Source organism: Gadus morhua, chromosome 6 (genome assembly GCF_902167405.1).
Source record: "Gadus morhua chromosome 6, gadMor3.0, whole genome shotgun sequence".
Classification (NCBI taxonomy): domain Eukaryota; kingdom Metazoa; phylum Chordata; class Actinopteri; order Gadiformes; family Gadidae; genus Gadus; species Gadus morhua.
Window position 1 is genome coordinate 27,010,783 of NC_044053.1, and position 20,321 is coordinate 27,031,103.

General features: G+C 42.4%; 1 protein-coding gene across 3 annotated transcripts in view; it reads left to right on the forward strand.

Moving 5' to 3' along the window:
• Positions 1-20,321, forward strand: part of ogdha (oxoglutarate dehydrogenase a) — a 36,381-nt gene continuing 16,060 nt past the window's right edge. For 2 of the 3 annotated variants that reach the window (XM_030358119.1, XM_030358121.1), the window contains exons 1-4: positions 1-224; positions 1,371-1,783; positions 11,981-12,172; positions 15,849-15,951. In XM_030358119.1, the coding sequence (XP_030213979.1) occupies positions 1,535-1,783; positions 11,981-12,172; positions 15,849-15,951 (544 nt within the window). In that variant the 5' untranslated portion in view covers positions 1-224; positions 1,371-1,534. Of the gene's footprint in view, positions 225-1,370; positions 1,784-11,980; positions 12,173-15,368; positions 15,463-15,848; positions 15,952-20,321 lie in introns of all 3 variants that reach the window. The other variant, XM_030358122.1, reaches the window with a different exon arrangement.

Here is a 20,321-nt window from a genome sequence, read left to right on the forward strand (position 1 = left end):
TCGTTCCGGTATCGGATGACGTCATCGCGCCGCTCGGTCGTTTCCGTGTAGACCTCGTTCCGGTATCGGGTGCTGCTGCTGTACGGATCACGGCCTGCTGTCATTTTACCGGGAGAAGTAGCAGAGGGCAGAGAGCCGAGGGTACCGGATGACACGGGGCTTGCTGCTGGTCAATAAACAAGTTGCGGTGGTTTAAGATTCTAACGCGTCTGCTAACTGACAGGGTGAGTGTGTGTCTTGCTTTATTTGGATAGCGTTCCTACGTTGGATCTTAAAGCAGAACCTACTGGAAAGGGACCGTTGCCTGTTGGGTCATGGCGAGCCGTGGCTAGCTAGCCAATGTCGTCCTAGCCAGCGGTGTGTGGGTTATCGGTGTACCTATGTTTTATACCGACTCGAGTGGGCTTTAATCAAACGTGCCGGTTTTTTTCAGATTCACGTAGGCCTATGCGATTCTAATAATAATAATAATAATAATAACTAATATCTTAACGCTACCCTGCAAGCACGTAGTGGCTAGCTGCACTGGCTAACGGCACCTACAGGAAAGTCATAACTAAGCGCTTTAGCGGAGACATTACATAACACAACGTGAAGGGTTGACCTCTAATCGACAGTGCAACGGATTAGACAACGTGTTGAGATGTGCATTGCTCCATCAGCTTTGACCAAACTTTTGTAACGAATGTGTAAATGCGTTGTTTTGACAGTCGAGGAAACATTTTACAGTATCCATGTTTCGGTTAAGGACAAAATGAATGACAGTTCTCTGGCTCTATGGAAGATAGTCGTGGTCCGGGCGGGGTTTTGTTAGCCAGCCAATGAGGTGGTCGATAATCGTCAGTGGGCGGGTCTCTGGCCGCCAGGGCTCTGAGAATGTTCTGCTCAGAGATTCAACAAGGTCAAAACACAGGAGAATCTATCGAGAAAAAGGCTGTCTGGGATAATAGCCAGACAAAATGTGTTTTTTTTCCTGCACTATTTATTTAATTTGTGTTAAAATGTGTTGTTACCACGAGTGCTGTTGTTGAGAACAGAATTGTCAATTAATCATCCAATCAACCGGTGCTTCTTAAGTTTTTCAATTACCCTTGGGACTTTTTTGACATATGCAAATTAAGTAAAGGTAGGCAACCTCTTTTAGTTCAGAATCAGACAAATCCTAATGCAGCATAAGGTTGCATACGTTGCTCTTCTCGTCCATGTAGTCTGTTAATAGTTGACCGTACCCTACACATACCCTAATATCTACTGACTCAACGTTGCCCCATCTGTTGTTCCGAATTCTTCCACCTTCTATTTTAGTCACTTGTTTTACACTCAGAATGTCTTCCTCCTCTTCACCCACCTTCTGTTCTCCTTCCTCCCAGTGGACGGAAGGACACCGTGCCGGGTCGAGTGTGGACGTACGATCTGAACAGCCCTTCCTGTGGGAGCGTCCCTCGTGCTTCCTGCTGAGGCCCTGTAGTGGACTGGTTCCTGGCTGAGCCCCAGGGCTGTGTGTGTTCGGTGCTGTGAGCTTCAGGACTGCTTGATGCACCGTTTAAGGACTTGCGCGGCGCGGCTACGGCCGCTCACCGCCTCTCAGGCGGCGGCCCAGACGGCTGGCCAGCCGCGCACAAACATGGCTGCCGCCGCCACTACCGGTGGCACACGGACGTTTCAGCCAATCAGGTGCTACACGGCGCCGGTGGCCTCGGAGCCGTTCCTCAACGGGACGAGCTCAAACTACGTGGAGGAGATGTACTTCGCCTGGATGGAGGACCCCAAGAGTGTGCACAAGGTAAGGGAGTGCGGGGTGGCGTGGCGGACTGCTGTCCTGCCCCCTGATGTGATTATGGACTGTAGAGATGGATCCTCCTCCCATCCAAGGATAGTAAGGCAGTGCATGAGTTCACAGGAGTGAATGATCACCAGTGTCTCTAAAGCTGTCATTAAATTGGTGTGTGCGTGTGTGCGTGTGTGCGTGTGTGTGTGTGTGTGTGTGTGTGTGTGTGTGTGCGTGTGTCGTAAAGAACAGAAAGGCCATTGACAGCTGACCTTGCTATAATTAGACATGCTAGTTGTTGGATCCTATCCAACCGGAAAATGGCGCCCATATGCCGCCAGCTTTAATCTTTCTATTCAATAATAATATTTTTTTTTTACATTATTACAGTTACCGGTATGTTTTTTTCCATTGTAATTAACTTGGTAAATTACCTGCAAGTTCAGGTTAGGGTTGTACAATAACTACGATAATCACTACTACTAGTGCAATAGGAAATCCGCTACTATAGTTGTCAAAAGGGATTAAAAGAACCATCAACCTTTCAACACCTATCATTTAGCTCATTTAATTAGATGTGCATTTAAAGAATGTATGGAGGTGCCAATAATACAATTGTACAAAATTATGAGAAATAATGTCAAAAATGTTCCAAGAAACTTGCTTTAACAATAATACTAAAATAATACAACTTAAGCAATGGGTGGGGGCGGTGAGGCCCCTCTGTCTGAGTAACTCTTAATCATGAGAGCTCCAAGGAACGCCAGGATACTAAAGACAGTTTCCATGCAGCCTACATGAGTTTTGTTTTTCTTCATGTTTGAGAATGTGTCCAGAGTAATGTCAGCGCTTTGCAAATCAATACAAACCAAATTCTGCATTATTAATGCAGCCTTTTGAACGTATGCACTTCTTAATACAAATTCAGATGATGCCTCCACACATTTTTGACATGGGTATAGCAGGGTTTTTTCTAGCAAAAATTCACAAGGGGGAAAACATCAATGGCGAGGGAGCAAAGCGACCAAGCGGGGGGGAAGGGGGGGGAACCCCCCCTTCCGCGGTGGGGAGCTTTTGAAAATTTGAGGTAGAAATGGATCATTCTGAGGCTTGTGAAGGACCAGTATGTTGACTCGTATAGTAAGGCCAAATTACTCAAAATGGCTAAGTTACCATAGATGCAGAACATTACATACAGTAATGTATATAGAAAAAAAAACACGTACTTCGGGAACCTGCTGGAAGAACACTTTCTTTATTATTTAAATTAGTATTTTTCTATTCCTCAGCCCCCCCCAACGCTCCACTGCTTGGTCAAAGTTGAATTGGCCGATCTCGCTTCCGCCATCTCTCTTAGGTTCCTGACAGTAAAACGACGTGATCTTCTTCTGCCCCAGACAATCCTTGCTTTTCTTCCCCCCGCGGCACGACATTTTAAAAACACTGTAAACTAAGTCACCAAACGCTATATTTTCTTTCTTCTCAGACACTCTCAGATTCACTGAACTGATAAATTTGGTTCGGGAGAAGAGATAAAAGCCCGCCTACACTGTAAACTGATTGGTTGACTTACCGATCCAGGCCAATCAGGAGGCGCCTGAGGCTCACGTGCAAACTGCCTCATGCACAGTTTCTAGATCCCTCTCTGTTGTGCTGCGCGCTCGCTACACAGATGCGAACGCGGTTAGGAGCACGTCTGTCTCCTGTGCGTGGTCTTGCTCGCTCGCTCTCCGTTCCGGGAGATTTTAAGTAATTTAAAATTTTCGACAAGGAGGCGCTGGGTTGAAACAAGGAGGCGCATCGCCCCTCTTTCCCGGTTATGATTAACCCATGGTATAGTGTATGGTATGGTGGGTGACATGTTTCTTTTGTATATTGATCATTGTTAATTTACTGAATGCAAGTGTACTTAACGCTTGGCTGTTACCTCTGCTGGTAGAAGTGATAGAGTGACAATGGAGAGGAGAGTAAACTCAATAATGAGACCTCGCCGCCTACCAATCTTCTGGGTATTTCTAAACGCAACGTCGTTTTTTGAATGGCCGTCAAGTGACTTAGTTTAAATATTTGATTCCCAGGACATGAAAGACGTGTTTTGTGTCAGTGTCGGCAAGCCCACATGACTTCTACCTGTCGCCACCCCGATATCAAGGGCAATCCTAAAGACCTCGAAGGCCGATTCTATTTTAACTCAGTCCTTAGTTGAGGAGTGTTTAGAGCCTGACTTGTGAGTGTACCCAACTTGTAAACCAACTGGCCACAAACAGGTTCAGAGCTGCCGATGGGGCTGGGAGTGATTCACAGCATTCCTCATCCAGTGACTCACGTGTTGGCCTCTGCCCGGCTAGGAAAAGGTCTGTAGTACATTCCCTTTGGTTTAAACAGGGTAATCTCTAGGTCATAGTAAAAAACAACACAATGCAATTGTTTTTGTCTTTTCTTCGTCTTGCGTCTCCTAGTATTGAACAGTTGATTTACCAAAAAATAGAGTTTACTTGCTTTTATTCAAATAATATAGTCCCCTAACATTCTCTCAGTTCTCATTAATGGTCACCAATCAAACCCTGAAGGAATAATTTACATACATCTTGCATTTTGTCCTGCTCGAACCTTTGCATTTGCAATGCTATGCATTCAATTAAGAAAGACATGGTCTGTATGATTTTCACTTCGACTTATAATGAAGGATAAATTCCTAAACACACTTAACTTGACACTTAATGCATCAATGTTGATTTTATTATTTTGGCGAAAACTGATTTCTCCACATATCCTCCTCTGCCCCCACAGCAAATTGAAAGCACAACAAAATGTAACACGGAACTGCTGAGTAAGATCCTAATAAAGCAGTCATGTCTGAAGGCTAATCTTTGGTTTTGATTAAGTAAACCTTGAAGTCTAGCGGCCCCCTTTAGGCTGGACGGTAGAGGCTGAACGATTTCAGGAAAAGATGGAATTGCGATTTTTCTGGCAGATATTGCGATTTCGATTTCCTTCACGATTTTCTTCAAATCAAGCTTCAGTGCAATATTCACAATGTACAGTAATATTTACAAACATGACATCATACCATTAAAACATTACATGCCATTACTCTAATGTAAGAATGAAAACTGAAAAAAAAGATGAAAAAAAGAATTGATTTCAAATGTATTTATTAAGAAACATGCATGTAAACTAAAGTCCTTGACCAACTGCAGTTGTTACAACTTAAGAACTAAATGAGCCATCTTTGACTGTCCTAACTTAGAAAAGTACTTTTTCTAAGTACTTTTTTCTAAGACAGTCAAAGATGGCTTTTAGTTAATTCGTGCATTAGAGTATAACAACAAAGGGAGAGACGTTGGAGAACCCAACGCAGTCTATTCATAATACTGTAATGACCACGGAAGAGGCAGTGAATGAAGTATTGAATAGACAGAGATTTATTAGATAGGCCTACCTAATAAACCGTTGGAACACACAAGACCGGAAACATAGCAACGCCGGTAAACAAACCCAGAGAAGCCCAATCCCTATGAGAGCTCCCCGCGCTACGGCCATCCGGAGGCACACAGAGCTTTTGGCCGTGATATTATCTATACAAACATATTAAATACTATTATATTATAGAGCTCCGGGAGTCGTAAACGGCAACATTCACTTTCTCCTCCATGCTGCAGTTCACCCCGGACTGAACTGCACTGAGTTTGACGGTTGCACGCTGATTGGCTGTTACGTTACACATGTGACTCAGTGGCCACGCTGTTGAACGCTGATTGGCTGTCATCAGGCGAAACGTGAACGCGCTCGCCTGTGCACGGCGAAAGTGTGGCGCAACAAATCAAAACTTGTCGCCGGTTTTCTCTCGTGAAAAATTCGCCTGCTACGCGTCCATACGTTCACTTTGTATGGGATCCTGTCGCCCCGTCGTGTTTGGTGTGAACGAACAGTAGACAGCCATTTATTAGATTCCTAATAAATCGTTGGAACACACAAGACCGGTAACCATAACAACGCCGGTAAACAAACCCCTCGAAGAGAGCTCCCAGCCCTACGGCCATCCGGAGGCTCACTGTACGTCCACACCAGAAGCGAATTAACTACCAAATCGCTGGAAGTCATTCACTTTCTATGGGCAAGAGCGACCAAAGCGACCAACGCTACCAGCGGCCAAAGTTGAGCGACCAGAGCGTCCAAAAAAAGTTGAAAACTGTTGAACTTTATGCAAATTACTATGACGCGTTTCAGCGGCCAGACACTGATAGCCAATCGTAATGATTACGCTCTTCGCTTGTGTGGATCCCAGGGAACACCGAACACCGGCACTTTGGTTTCTATACCTACTGTTTTGGTTCCTACTGACTACAAAATGTCGATGGAAAAATGAATCGCGGCTGTAACTGGGCACCCGGTGTTGAACGATCCGAGCCTTTTTCATTTCAGAGATCGCAACAAAAAGGCTCTGGCCTGGGCGGAGGTGTCACGCGTGGTTGGTTGGTCTGTATGTGAGTTAATGAAACGTTTGAGATTATTGTAAAATAGGCGCGATACATATGTAACCGAGATCCTATCATACTAATCTCCCTTGCTCTGAATGGGACGATATCGTTTTCAAATATCGAAAATAGAAACGTGCAAAGGAATAATACGTTGTGCAAAGGAATAATGCACGCATAATGCAATAATAATGCAAATGAATAATGCACGGAACAAACGTGTCACTTCAATGCAGTTTAATAGAGGATAGACAGCTGACAAATGACCATTTAGCAGACGCTTTTATCCAAAGCGACTTGCATAAGTACATTTGTCATAAGAAGTGAAACGATATATCGCTGTCATTGACAGTGATAATGACAGCTGTGTTTTCTGTTTTGTGTTCAATAGTTAATGAGTGCAACATCCATAGTGATTTTGATACAAAGTGATGATAAGCGGGAGTATTTATAGAAGATATTTGCGATCTAGAACGTTCTTAAGTGGGAATCATTTTCAGGCCTAAAAAAATGATTTGTTTGGTTCCGGTTTCCGACTGACCCTGTCAATTTATGTGCGACCCAAATTATTTTATGAGCTTTATAAAAAAATAATAATAATAATAATTTTTGATGCAAACTATAATTACGTTTTGGTGCAGCACCTCTTCATTCTGTACAAGGATGAGCGAATTTTCTCGTTTTTAAATGAAAACAACCTACCTATCATTCGCTGCCGCTGGAAAAAATAAAATAAAAAAATAAAAAAAATTCCCTACCTACCCATGACCTCAACTGACAACCAACAGGAACCCAACTTTTTTTTTTTTTAGGCCTCATTTGCTCTCCATACCACCAATCTAACCAACCAATCGCCTGTAGTCATGCTTTAAACAAAACACGTTTTTGAAATCGTCACATACACAAACTAATCGAAATGACAAGGGATATCTCTTGTCTTTTATCCCTCCATTCCCCATTATTCACGGAGCCTGAGGTGAATCATTTTAAATTAAATAGTCTAGATAGATAGCCTAGTCAAGTCTTTATTAATACCAAACGACACAAATCATCAGGAATTCATTTAGGTGATTCGGACCACACAGAACAAGGGAGTCAAGTCTGAATGGACATACACAATGCATCACATTAAAACTACACATGTTGATAGATGGATAAATAGACAGATAGGCCTAGATAGATAGATAAATATGTTCCATTATTTGTCTTGCGGAGCCAACCAGTCCTGTCCTCCTATGCAAATTAGCCATGTGCGCCAATGTCAATTTGTTTGACGAATGAGTGCAGATCATGATTTGCAGATCATTGAAACATCATTGTAACTAGCCTACTACAGCACGCAACGTTTTTTTGTTCTCGGTTGTAATTACATTTTCGGAGTTTCTTTAATATATATATATATATATTGGAGGGGAATCACTGTCCTACTTGCTGTTGAAGCACTTTATCCAACACGCAAAACCGTCTGCAATATGGCCAAAGTGTATGGGAGTTTACTCTTTGATATGGCTGTCTGTACTAAAAGCATATGGCTCCTTTAAATGCGTCTGCAAAATTGAATTGTACGTCATGAGCGACCAAAGCGAACAGAAATATTCGCAGCGAAACTTTATGAGCGACCAAAGCGTCTTTGACGCTTTGGTCGCTTCTGGTGTGGACGTACAGTCACACAGCTTTTGGCCGTGATATATATTATATGTATACCAGGTATATATACAATTATATTAATTCGCCCGATTTGCGTCTCTACGTTGACGGGTGAACGCACAGTAAAACCGAAAAAAAACGTGGCTTTGGCGATACCGAGATCGCGTTGTCTGAAATCGCGATTTCGATCAGAAAACGATAAATCGTTCCGCCCTACTGGACGGAGGAAGTATTTTTGAGGTTGAATTTGAATTGATCATCAGCCTGGATTACATGGTCATATACAGGGCGATGGTTCATAAATAGGACGCTGGAGGAGAGAACACTGTTTGGAATGAACAAAACACCATTTCCTGAAGACCGAAAGGGCCGAGAAGGGAGTGTATTGAAATAATGATGGGTGTAATTCTGACCAGCTGTTGATGGGAAGACTAGGAGAGTGTTGGGTTTATGGTCAAATCTCCAAGTTTGGACTTTAGTAGTAGCTTTCATCATAGTCCTACAGGAAAGGGAAATTATGCATTGTAATTATCTAGGCTTGATGAGAAACGCATGGAAGGGTCTCTCTGCTTTGAATCATCTTCTGAGATGGAAGCAGTTTTGGTAATACTTCTACGTTATGTTTTTGGCAGGACAGTGGAGAGCCACAGAGCATCATTGGGTCATCTTGAAATGTTATTTGAGTTGCTGAGTTCCTTTCCCCCTTTTTATATATGTATAGTAGTATCAGAAGTCTTTGAGGGACATCAATCTGTTGAAGTTGTGATAAGCATGATTCAACATTTTAAATATTGGGAATGGTGGTTTGGCCTCATTGAAGTGGAAAACTGGAAATTGGCAATGGATTCAGGCTTTATTTAATGGAGCGCCTTATCAAATTAGCTTGTTATTATGAGGAGGAACGACAATCTTACAATGAGCAGCTTGCATTTCGGTCAAATCTGACTTTTACCACATAGCTGTTGGTCGTGATCGAAGTGAAAATAAAACATTGGTGAGGGTCTGTCCGATTTGTATACTCTTGTCCTTGGGGTCATATGGCGAGCGTTGAGAGCAACGTAAAACTATGGCCTGTTCTTCTCTGTTGAAATGGAATCTGGGTAAATAGAGGAGATGCTTTAAAAAAACATAAACCTGATTGGTTTATCCATTTCAAAGGGTATGCATTACACTCTATTTTCTAATGTAAAGGAGTACTTCCTAATATGTGTGTACTTCCTAACTGTACTGTGGAGATTGCAAATCCTTGACCAATGACATCAATGGTTCAATCTTTCTTTGATTAAGGGGTAGATGACAAATTAGGGTGAAACAGCATTTTTTAAAACAAAGTTCTAAAGTTCTTGAGAATTGTATGAATTTGTGATGTTCAAATACTGTCGTTTTTGAAAATGCTAGAGGTTAGCAGATTTTTTTTCTCATTATGTAATTTATGAAGCTTTTCTCACAGCTCCAGACAAAATATGTCCTGCGGTGTGACATAACGTTACTATAAAATTCAAATAGTTAAATATTATTGATTTCAAATATAAATCAGGTATGTTTTATGTCTAAGAAGTATTCTTAAGAAATGATCATTACAATTCTGCATAGGTATTTTTTCACAGCTGTTTTTGGATTCTATTCCTTACTTGTGCCATCTTTAATCACTCGCTCCCGTGGAAATATTGTGTAAAATGAGAAAAAATATTTGAAACTGTTGCTTTTTTTCTTTTGATAGTTATATTATGCAATGTTTTCAAATGAACATAATTATTAAAGCTAGTTAACATAGCAAAAGTTATAGTGTTTGAAGTTATGTCACAGCACAGGACAAGCCGTCACACCACAGGACGAAATGAGACACTCTGTGAACATTTATAGTGAAATCTATTATATTTTGTAACAACAACAAGAGAAATTGGACATTCTGGAGCTATCACTTATAGAACAAATGATCAGACCATAATGACAAACTGTCAATCAGCCAATATTTAAAATAGGAGGTAGAAATGATTTAGTTACAAGTAATGGAAGATTGGACAGACTTTTGGTTGAAATCATGCCTTTAAAAACCAAAGAGTCAATCAGCAGGCGCATGCTTTCATACTGGTAGCATGCACAGGTATTTCTATCTGTTGGCCTGGCCTCTGCTATGTGCTTGGGCCTGTAGCGAGCAAACTGCCGGTAAGACATTTGCTGTGTGACGCTAGATGTTTGGTTGTATTCGGAGTGTAGCTCACTCAAGGTTTTGGTTAAAACCCGCCGCTGCATTTTGTTATTTTTCTGGCCTAGAGTATCAATTTCCCTGCCAAGAGCCTGCTGTTTTCATCCCTGGAAAGAAAGTTGGTGACTTGCTGTTTTTTTTGTGTCGCAGCTCTTTTCGGCGAAGGTCTGATGGTTGGTTGACGTGCTTTCTTAGCTTTATTCCAGCAATACTTTTGAACCCTCATCTTACTATTGGCTTTTTTCATGCCATCGAGCATTGCTTTTAGCTCCTTATTTTCTCTTTCAAACCTCTTCATTTTTTGTCAACTTGGATTGATAAACCTTTTTGGAGGGACTTGGAATTGGGGAAAGAGAACCACGAGAAGGAGAAAGATGAACTGGACTAAAGGACTCATCATGTTCTTCGGGTGATGGGGGAGTAATGTCCAAAATGGCTGCCAGATCCACCTTCTTCTTCCTGTTCCTTGTCTTTGTATTCTTCCATTCCTCACAAAGCTTTGCTCTCTTATGTTTTGGGAGGCTGGTTATGTTTCGTGGTTGGATTTTTCCTTCAGCTTTTTTTGATATCTGTTGATGGAACAGAGACAGCTTTTACATTTTTTTTTGTACAAGTGTTTGTCTTAGAGAAGGTTTAACCAACTTAATTTCCCTATTATAATAGTATTTACTTTCATCTACTCTCCCTAAGGATCTCCTCATATTTGGCTTCATCCTGCGCTAACCTTTCTCGGCACCTCTTCGTCCTTTCTTTGCTCATGCCTAAAAACTGACAAAAATCCCTGTGATCAATGATCAGTGACTGTTAACATACCACATACAACAATGATGTCACATTCAAACAGATTTATATATAGATAGATAAAAAGAGACAGATATATTTAATTTAAATTTTATTTATGTTTTATATATGTATAATATGTGTTTAATATACATAGAGGCAGAGATGGATTTATGTTTAATATTTCAAAAATAACACGAGAATCTAGCTTGTCATCTGACTTAATTATGTCACACCAGGGCTGTCACACCGCAGGACTCTTTCACCTTTGGAGCCATTTTGAGTCATTGCTACACAAGACTGACCTTGGGCATTACAGTAACTGAATAAGTTCATTGTTTTAAACCTAAATATGATTCATTTTTAAATATATTTATATTTTTTCTCAAACTAAAACAGTCACACCACAGGAATTTCAAAAATGGACACGTTCATGTTCTGACAGAAACTATGAAATTGATCAAATTGATAAGAGATTATCACTCACCTTTGAACTTCTTAGCGCATCACAACTTCTGGGGGATATCCTGGTGGGGGGCTTGACTAAAATACCCCTATGGCTGTCCAAGTAACTGCCAGTCAAAAAATCGAATATCCTATGTCACACCGCAGGACAGCATTTGTGTTTCAAAACTAAATTGACTGTAAATATTATTTTTGTACTTGAAGATGAAGTTGAAAATGAAGTTAATCAAGTAAATACATACAAAACAATGCCAAGGCATTTATAAGTTGCTCCAAATACCTCTGCTTTATTTAACTAATATTTACATTTGCTGAATCACCAATGTTACTGTCACACCACAGGACATTTTTCATGTTCACCTTCAAACATAAGCAACACAAAACTAATTTTGCATTCAAAATCATAATTTTAAAGTAAAATAATGTTGTATGTTACACTGCCATTTGATGGTTTAATGGGGAAATGTATTTAAATTAACATTTATGCCTCATTACAAAGAAATCAAGCGTCGCGTCATCTGCCCGACATGTGTATGATGCAGTACTACTATAATATTGGAGTGTGTGTGTGTTTGGTCTGAGTCATTCGTTGACCTAATGTGTTCCTCTGTCTGCTCTGTGTTTGGTCTGGGCCAGTCGTGGGACGTGTTCTTCCGGAACGCCAACGCTGGGGCCCCCCCGGGCGTGGCCTACCAGAGCCCCCTGGGGCTGACGGCGGCAGCGGGGGCGGCCCTGCACCAGGGCTCCCCCATGGTGGGGGCCCAGCCCAACGTGGAGAAACTAGTGGAGGACCATCTGGCGGTGCAGTCCCTCATCAGGGCCTACCAGGTACACATACGTACACACACACACAAACACACACAAACGCACGCATGCACGCACACACAAACAAGGGGACTTCAGAGCGTATAATACACCGTAATTGCTTGGTTATGTAGGCTGGTTTTCAAAAACGTTCTTTCAAGCTACTCTCCATGGCAAACATTAAATTCAGTAATGATCCAAATGATTGGACTTATATACCTAATGATGACGTGATCCTCCTCTCTCCCTCACAATACATTCAAAACATAGCCCTGTTAAAACCACTGTAATGTTATGTATGGTCTCTGCTCTACACAACCAGTAATATACTAGTAACTCACATACTGGTAGCAAGATCCAGTGTCAGCTGATCTTCACTTGAAGCGGTCGACAGGTAACGCATTTTATTTTCATCTGTCATGGGTTATTTTTGGGCACCATTTTTGAGGTCGACCCCCAATTTACAGTTAAACAAATGGTGTCCGTTTGAATAAGGGCATCCCTATCGATTGACTATCATTGGTTATTGGTCAGGTAGTAGGGTCGTGCTCAGAACAGTGCTGGCATGAAGTTATGTTATTTAATGGTCGAAAGTATGGTTTATATATGAGGAGCTCTTTTACAAAACACGATAAAGGCCAAATAAATATAAAAAAGAGTTTGTCATTCAATTTTGCTGTACACTGAACCTATTCACTGTTCCATCAACGTTTAATGCCAAATCGCTATATTTCCTTGTTTAAAATGTACCGCAAGATGCCGATTTTTTTCCAAACCGCGACAAGCGCCAAACCAATTTTCTGCCAAAATGAGATATGTCCACCTCACAGACTGTGAGGCTGCGGGACAACGTTGCGGGCAGATGGAGCAAGTCGCGTGTGAGGCCGAAATGGTTCACGTTGTCGGACTAGGGGGAGCAGAGAGTGGCCCAGAGTGTGGAGGTCGGGTGGACCCTCCAGGTAAGCGGGTCCACATCGCGTGTGAGGCCGAAATCGTTTACACTGCCAAATATGCCCGTCTTATGCACGCATCTTTCCCGGTATGGTGCGTGCGTTTACACTGCCTGATGTTAATTGCCTGCTTGAGCTAGCAATCCCTATTTATTCTCCCGGCCCCTGCGCTCCGCGGTTCCGGGGGGGGGGGCCTTGAGTAGAGGTGTTGCTGCGCTGTCTCTACAACAGATACAACGCAGCGATATCAACACTAGGAGTTCTAACTGGAGAGACAGTAATATCCACTAGCTGCTGACCATCATGGGTGAGAAGGTGATGCAGACGCATTAAACGAAGACATTGAATGATGGTGCGATCTATTAGACGGACGCAGAGGAACGTTCCTTACGAGGCTTTTGTCGGGATAAAAAAATGAGCAGTCAGCAAAATAAATAATATGTTGGCGTTTTATGGACTTTTAAATAGTTAATGGTGTTTGTAGCCTACACTCAGGACCACGTAGCGTGTGAGGCCGAAATGGTTCACCTTGTCAGACTAAGGGAAGCACACCTCCACAAGTGTGGAGGTGTTTATTTCATGCATTTGCATTTATTTGATTTATAGGCTATTCATAAATTCATTTATAGTATGAGATGAGTCCCTGATATCATAGGTTGCATGTTCTCTCTCTCTCAAAAAATTAAAAACATAAACCATCAATGGATTTACAGTAGGGATGCACAGATATGAAAATTTTGACCGATTCCGATATTAAAATTGCTGTTACGGCCGATAACCGATATTTACCGATATCGATATTGGTATAAAAACAAGTTTCTATGATGATTTTGTATACTGAAGAACATGTAAGCACTGTGAATATGAAAAAGTTATTTCTTTCTTTATTTACCAAAACTTCGAAATACATTGTTTCTTCAACAAGTTACAGGGCATCCATAACAAACACAAGTTAATAACAGTGTTAGTTTTAGGCTACTTTTACAACTTGCATCTATGAAAAAGTTTGGATCATAAATCACAATAACGATCACAAATCAAAATATCTTGACAAGGTTTTACAACTTAAATCAAATTTGCCAATATTAATGGTAACCAGACACTTGTCTAATAAATTACAAAAAGTGTTTCAAGTTTAAGTCAATTTCAACTCAAATCTGTGAAATAGGTTAAATCAAATATATCAAGGGAGGTTGGTTGTAGTCTTTTCACTCGGTTCTAGCCCTACTGTTGATCCGGAGAACCGAGCGAAAAGACTACAACCAAATATAGACATATCCGGTTCCGGTTCCGGTTTCCGTTTCAATGGGATTACGGAACGCCAAATAAAACACAACAGAAACTGTATTTCGCTACGATAATGTATATAATAATTTGACACTGCATCCTCCGCGCATTACTTCGGCTTTGCAAGTACTGCATATTGCAATTCGAGTACCTTCATTTGAGACCGTAAAAAACATCCAAACCGCCGACATTGATTCTTTTCAGTTAAGGTGACAAACACTGCTGTACTGCCTCTCAGTGCGTCTCTGGCTGCGTCACTGACAATGTCACTTGACCAAACAAGCTGCGCATGGGAAAAAAACACACACAACGGCAACTAGACAGAAATAAATATCGGCTGTTAATATCGGACCAGTTTTACTTATCGGGCCGATGCCGATATGTTAAAAAATGACTAACATCGGCCGATAACGATATCACTGCCGATATATCGCGCATCCCTAATTTACAGTTTTAAAAAAAAATTATATCTATGGATTTATACCGTTCTGGAAAAAAAAAAAAAATACTTTTCATTTATAATAAACAATATTGTTGTTTGATTTAAAAATCATTGTTCAACATGTTCAGACTGGGCCAACAAACCATTTTAATAGGATCAATTGAATATTAAAAAAATATATGGGTCTAGGTAGAAAATGTCATTTTCCTGAAAACTATTCAAATGAATTTATAGCGTTTTGGAAAAGAGCTCTTCATATATTGGTTATTATTGGATTATTAACGGTTAATATAAAACGTGACAAAATTGTACGCTATTATATTGTGTAGCAGACTGCGTAGTTATATACTTGTTAAATCACATGTTATATTTTATGTTACATAATATGTTCTGGTAAGCCGTAATTAGAATTACACTAATGATTATAACTCTTATATGTATTATTATTATTGTGCTTTGACGGGTTCCTCGGTATGTATGTATTTTGTATAGTTCCTATTATTGATTCATGATTATTGACTGAATATTAACAATCACCCAGGTGATGGGTCACCATAATGCCCACCTGGATCCATTAGGAATCAACTCTGTGAATTTTGAGGATGTCCCCGCCTGTTCAGAGATCATGGACGTGGGTGAGAGCCCTCCCATGACCCCGTGTTAATACTGCTTCTCCCTCCCACCCTCTCTTGTCCTCTCTTTCTCCCCTGTTGTGTTCCTCCATCTCTCCCTCCTGTTCCTGGGTTTCTTATCTTTTTTCCGTGTGGTCCACTTGCGTGTTTATATTCACCCGCTTCCCCCCCCTCCCTCCTGCGTTTGCCTTTTCTTTAACCTTCTAAACCTCTCACACCTCCCCCAACCACTATCTCCCCTCCCTCCCTCTCTTCTTTCTCCCCTCCCTCCTTCTTTCTTCTTTTTCCTCCTCTCTGGTTATCGGACTCTTCCTCTTGTTCTTTCACTCTGCCTCCCCATCCACACTTCCTGTCCCCGGGTGCGTCTGTGCTGTTGTCACTTCCTGCAGATCCGAGGGCACCATGTGGCCCAGTTGGACCCTCTGGGCATCATGGACGCTGATCTGGACTCGCATGTTCCTACTGACATTATCACTTCGTCGGACAAGCTGGGTGAGCGGTCAACGCCTTTAGCTCAGCACACCTCCTGGCCGGGCCCCATAATGACCTGAAGTCATCTCATGTAACGAGAGAGCGTTTACACCAAGCTCATATATAACAATACCATTGATTGGACAGCTTGAATTGCCAAAACGTCCTATCAGTGTGATCACATGACTTAATTCTCATTTTCATGAAACATTGAGTAGCCCAGTTGGGAAAGTCTCTTGACTGTTGAAGTACTGGAGGTCGGACAGATTAACCCAGGATCATCATGTCTTTAACCCTGTGCCAGCCTTTCATGCTGGCCACCCGACTGTAAAGATATGTAGATTAAGGCTTGACCGATAAAACATGGAAATGTAAGGAATGGAAAAAAGAGAAATATTAATTTATTTGAGGGGGTATATATTTATATATGAGATGATTTCAGCTTTTTATTTGAGCCAGGTCTTGTCTGTCCCCTATAGAAGATGCTTGAGTCCGTTTGCAGCAGCTATCTATTGTAGACTTTCCCTTGGTCATCCATCTTAGTCTTGACCTAAGGCTGTGTTCATGTCATGTCAGAAGAATACATCTAGTAGACTAATGAACTGTCCCATAGACAAGTTCAATGTCAAACCAACAAATATCAGATGAGCCTCTTGTCAGCTCAGATAGTATCTGATGAATGCTTGACATGAATCAAGCATTTTAACACCTTTTGGTGGCAAACTACTGTTTGGCCAAAAACTAGATCACCATAGCTTCCAGAGAATTATCAAAACTTGTCTTGGCTTTTTTTTCAGCTGATTTATTATTGTGGCTGTGTTTGGGGTCTGGCCTCGAGTTTTCTGCATTGGGTTTGATTAGATCGTTGGTCAACATCTTTTAATTGCACTGAAGCACTGTCGCTATGAAGCTTCTTTGATGGAAACACTTTGGGGGAATATGGCAGTGTAGGACTGTTCCATTTAAGCAAGTAAAAACATCCTTTCCAACTTTAGCGACATACTTTCCCACACTTGGAATAAGAAACCACACTTTACAAACAGCAAGCGGAACTAAAAGGAATATTCATGCAACGCTTTGTGCATTAGATTGATGCATGACTTTGATGGGTATGACTAAAGGATAAACTTGAGCATGAACAGGAATATCTAGCCTAGTTCTGCTCAACAGTGCACCTTGATACACCGGTTGTTATGTTCTACTGCGCTGTTGCAAGGTCCTCACTGACTTCCTATTATATTCAGTTTATCAGATCCTAGTTGGGGAGCTTTCACACCTGACTCTAGTAGAGTCCTGCGTTGTTCAATTTATGTTTCATTTATTGTTCGGCATTGGTGATCTCTGGCGTAGACTGCCAAAGGGATTTCTGGCCAAAAATTCAGTGAGAATGGATCTCACTGAATACCAATGTGAAGACAATGTGTCAAAACCTTCTCCACCAGTTTGTTTCGAGCTACTCTGCTACATGTTGTTTCAAGGTCGGCAGGCCGACAGAGCCATGACGGAGTGAGGAATGTGTTTAAAGGAGCATTTCACCGGTGGAGGCATGAAAATGTATTGAAATTGGGTCCTATATGTAGTCGAATAATAAAATAAAATTCTAATTTGGTGCCATCTTGACCGAGAGAAGGCAGAAAGTGACTTTTTGGCTTGTGGATTGAAGACAACAACTACCACCATGCACAGCTTCGCTGGCCACTCCCGCTGATCTAGATCTCCGCCTATCGGACACCTCGCTGTTCCATCTACCAAGCTGATACCGCAAGACTGCTTGAAAATCATTTCACACAACATTTCTAGTGAAGATACAGTACCTTCCGCCATTGTACTTCAGTTTTATCAACAGCCTCTGTTAGCTTAGCTTCAGACGCTGTGAATGTTAGTTTCTGCTGTTGAAGTCCCACCCACTGGCACTGCTCTAATGCCGCGTTTCCACTGCAGGGTGCGGAACGGATCGGATCGCAAAGGTGCGGCAGGGAGGTGGTGGTATAGCCCAGCTCAGTTCCGAGGTCGCGTTTCCACTGCCGACAGTACCCTTTGTGGTAGGCCGGATGTCGATCGCCGCGGCAGCTACGTAAAACATCGTAAACAACGTCTTCCTCCCCAAGAATGCAGACGAACGTCTCCACCTCCTTGTTCGCCGAAGCAAGCGTTTTACGCAACATGTTAATTGTAAAGAATAATACCTCGAGGCTACTGTTTGTTCGTTTTTATCCCCGCGTCGCCCAGAAGTGACGATTCTGTCGACCAATGAACGGAGGGGGGGTGTAGCTAGAATTTCCCGGGACCCTTTCAGGCGTCTCATCTCGTTTTCTGTACCCCAACGGAGGAGTCCCGAGAACGGGGCCGAAACGGGTACGGCAAAGTCTGGGTCACGCCCACTTTTGGCGGTGGAAACGCGACCCGACCCGCACCTTTGCGATCCGATCCGTTCCGCACCCTGCAGTGGAAACGCGCCATAATAGGTCTGTAGCGTCAGTGGGTCCAGTGCTTGTAGTCTTACGAGAATCCTCCCCTCTTACACTTCCTATTTACTTCTACGCAAAAATCGTCATATTGCGTCATCTTAAACAGGAAGTGTTGGAGATCGATACGGATCTCTCCAGAAAATAAGGGAATGATGCACGACCATTCAAAAATATGAGTGGGTTTCCAACTAAACAAAGCTTAATGGAAATGGGTGAAGTTTCCCCTTAAGAAAGAAGTACTACTATTGCATCTTTGTTGTTGATTTCCTTTGCTTTGAGTCGGTTGTCATTGTGTCAACAAGCTGCACATGAAGCTATGTGGGATATAAGTCAAAACGATGTTAAACAAAGCATGTGTCTGAGGCAATTTAGGATACAATGGACCAAATTGTTCAGGTGTGAAAGCCCCCGCTTTGGTTGCTTTTTGCCGTTATGGCCTTTTTTTATTCTGCTACGTTGGGAAATCTGTATGCTAATAAACCAGACAAAACGCAACTCTTTTCGTATCAATGTATCGGCCATTAAGTTTGCAAGTTGGGGCGGCGCCTTATTCCATTTCATAGAAACCTAGGGAATGTGTCTTTGGAATCGACAACAATCACGGAACGTGCAATACAACGAAGCGTCACAGAAGGATACAGAAGAGGCGAAAGGCTTTGTCAAGCTTTCCCAGCAGTTCCAGTCCATGCCCAGTTGAGCACATTGCCATAGCAACCAGTTGGCATTGCTTCTTGCTTGCTTATAGAAACAAGTTTGAAGCTAGGGTAGGCAATTTGGAGAAGCCAGGCAGAATAAGCTGGATTTATAAAGTATCCAAACCAAAACATATTCCCTCCAAAACCACTCCCCCAAAACACATGACTAGCTTCAGCAATAGGTATGTATAAGACTCCAGTCATGCGCAGTGAGTACACGGGAAGAGTGACGTTTTAATGATAGACAATTTCAACAAACATGATCAAAAACGCTCCTAAAACAAATTGCCTTACCTAGCTTTAAGTAGGACACTTTGACCACAGGTTCCCAAATAAGGCCCTGGGCTCGGCTCAAGGACCCACCAACTCCCCATCCCATCTCTGGCCCTCTCGTGACACACGCAGATAATGGCAGCATGAAGGAACTGCAGATGCTCAGTCTTTTAAAACAAGTGTGCACAATGCTAACGTATCACAACCAGAGTGACTTGACCTGAACAGAGCGTTAATACGATGTTCAGCAATTTAACGCGTCATGGTAGCGTGGACACGTAGCGGTAGATGTTGGCCCCTTCAGCCAGACCCTCTAGGACCTAGTCCTCGCTTGTGCCGCTTGGTGAGCACACCTGTTTTACTGCATCCATCAGCATTTCACACCGGTGACCTGCAGTTCATATGTGCAACGATAAGCCCAAATCCATACGTGAGCATGCCCCCCTTTGAGGCCCGGGGGCGTAATAAACGCCCTTATTTCATTCTGCCTTACGAGAGACCAGTTCTGTCTGGAACGATCACGTACCTGTAAAACAACTCCCCCTGTATATGCTGTTAATTGTTCCAAGGTACAGCAGCCTTGTGCTAGAAATCCCGTCCTCTCTTGTTTGGTGGGGGGGGGGGGGGGGTTGCCTCATTAAAAGCTTGTCGATGGGTGAATTGTAAAATGTGCCGCGGAAAAAGCACAGTGTGTGGGGGAAGCGGGTGCTATTTAATGCTGCTACACCCCGGGAGTTTTCTCACGTGCCAAACATGACGACAATGTTCCGGACATGAAGGTCACCTGTGCTGAATCCCCCTCAGAACTCCTTCTGTTGGGTTGAATGGCTTCTGCAGTGATAACCGGCATCATTCGACATCCCGATAGTGTTGAACAACACCAGGACCCCCTCCCTCTTGGGTCTCTAGTACCTGAGCAGGCTGTGTGTGGTGTGTGTGTGTGTGGGGGGGGGGG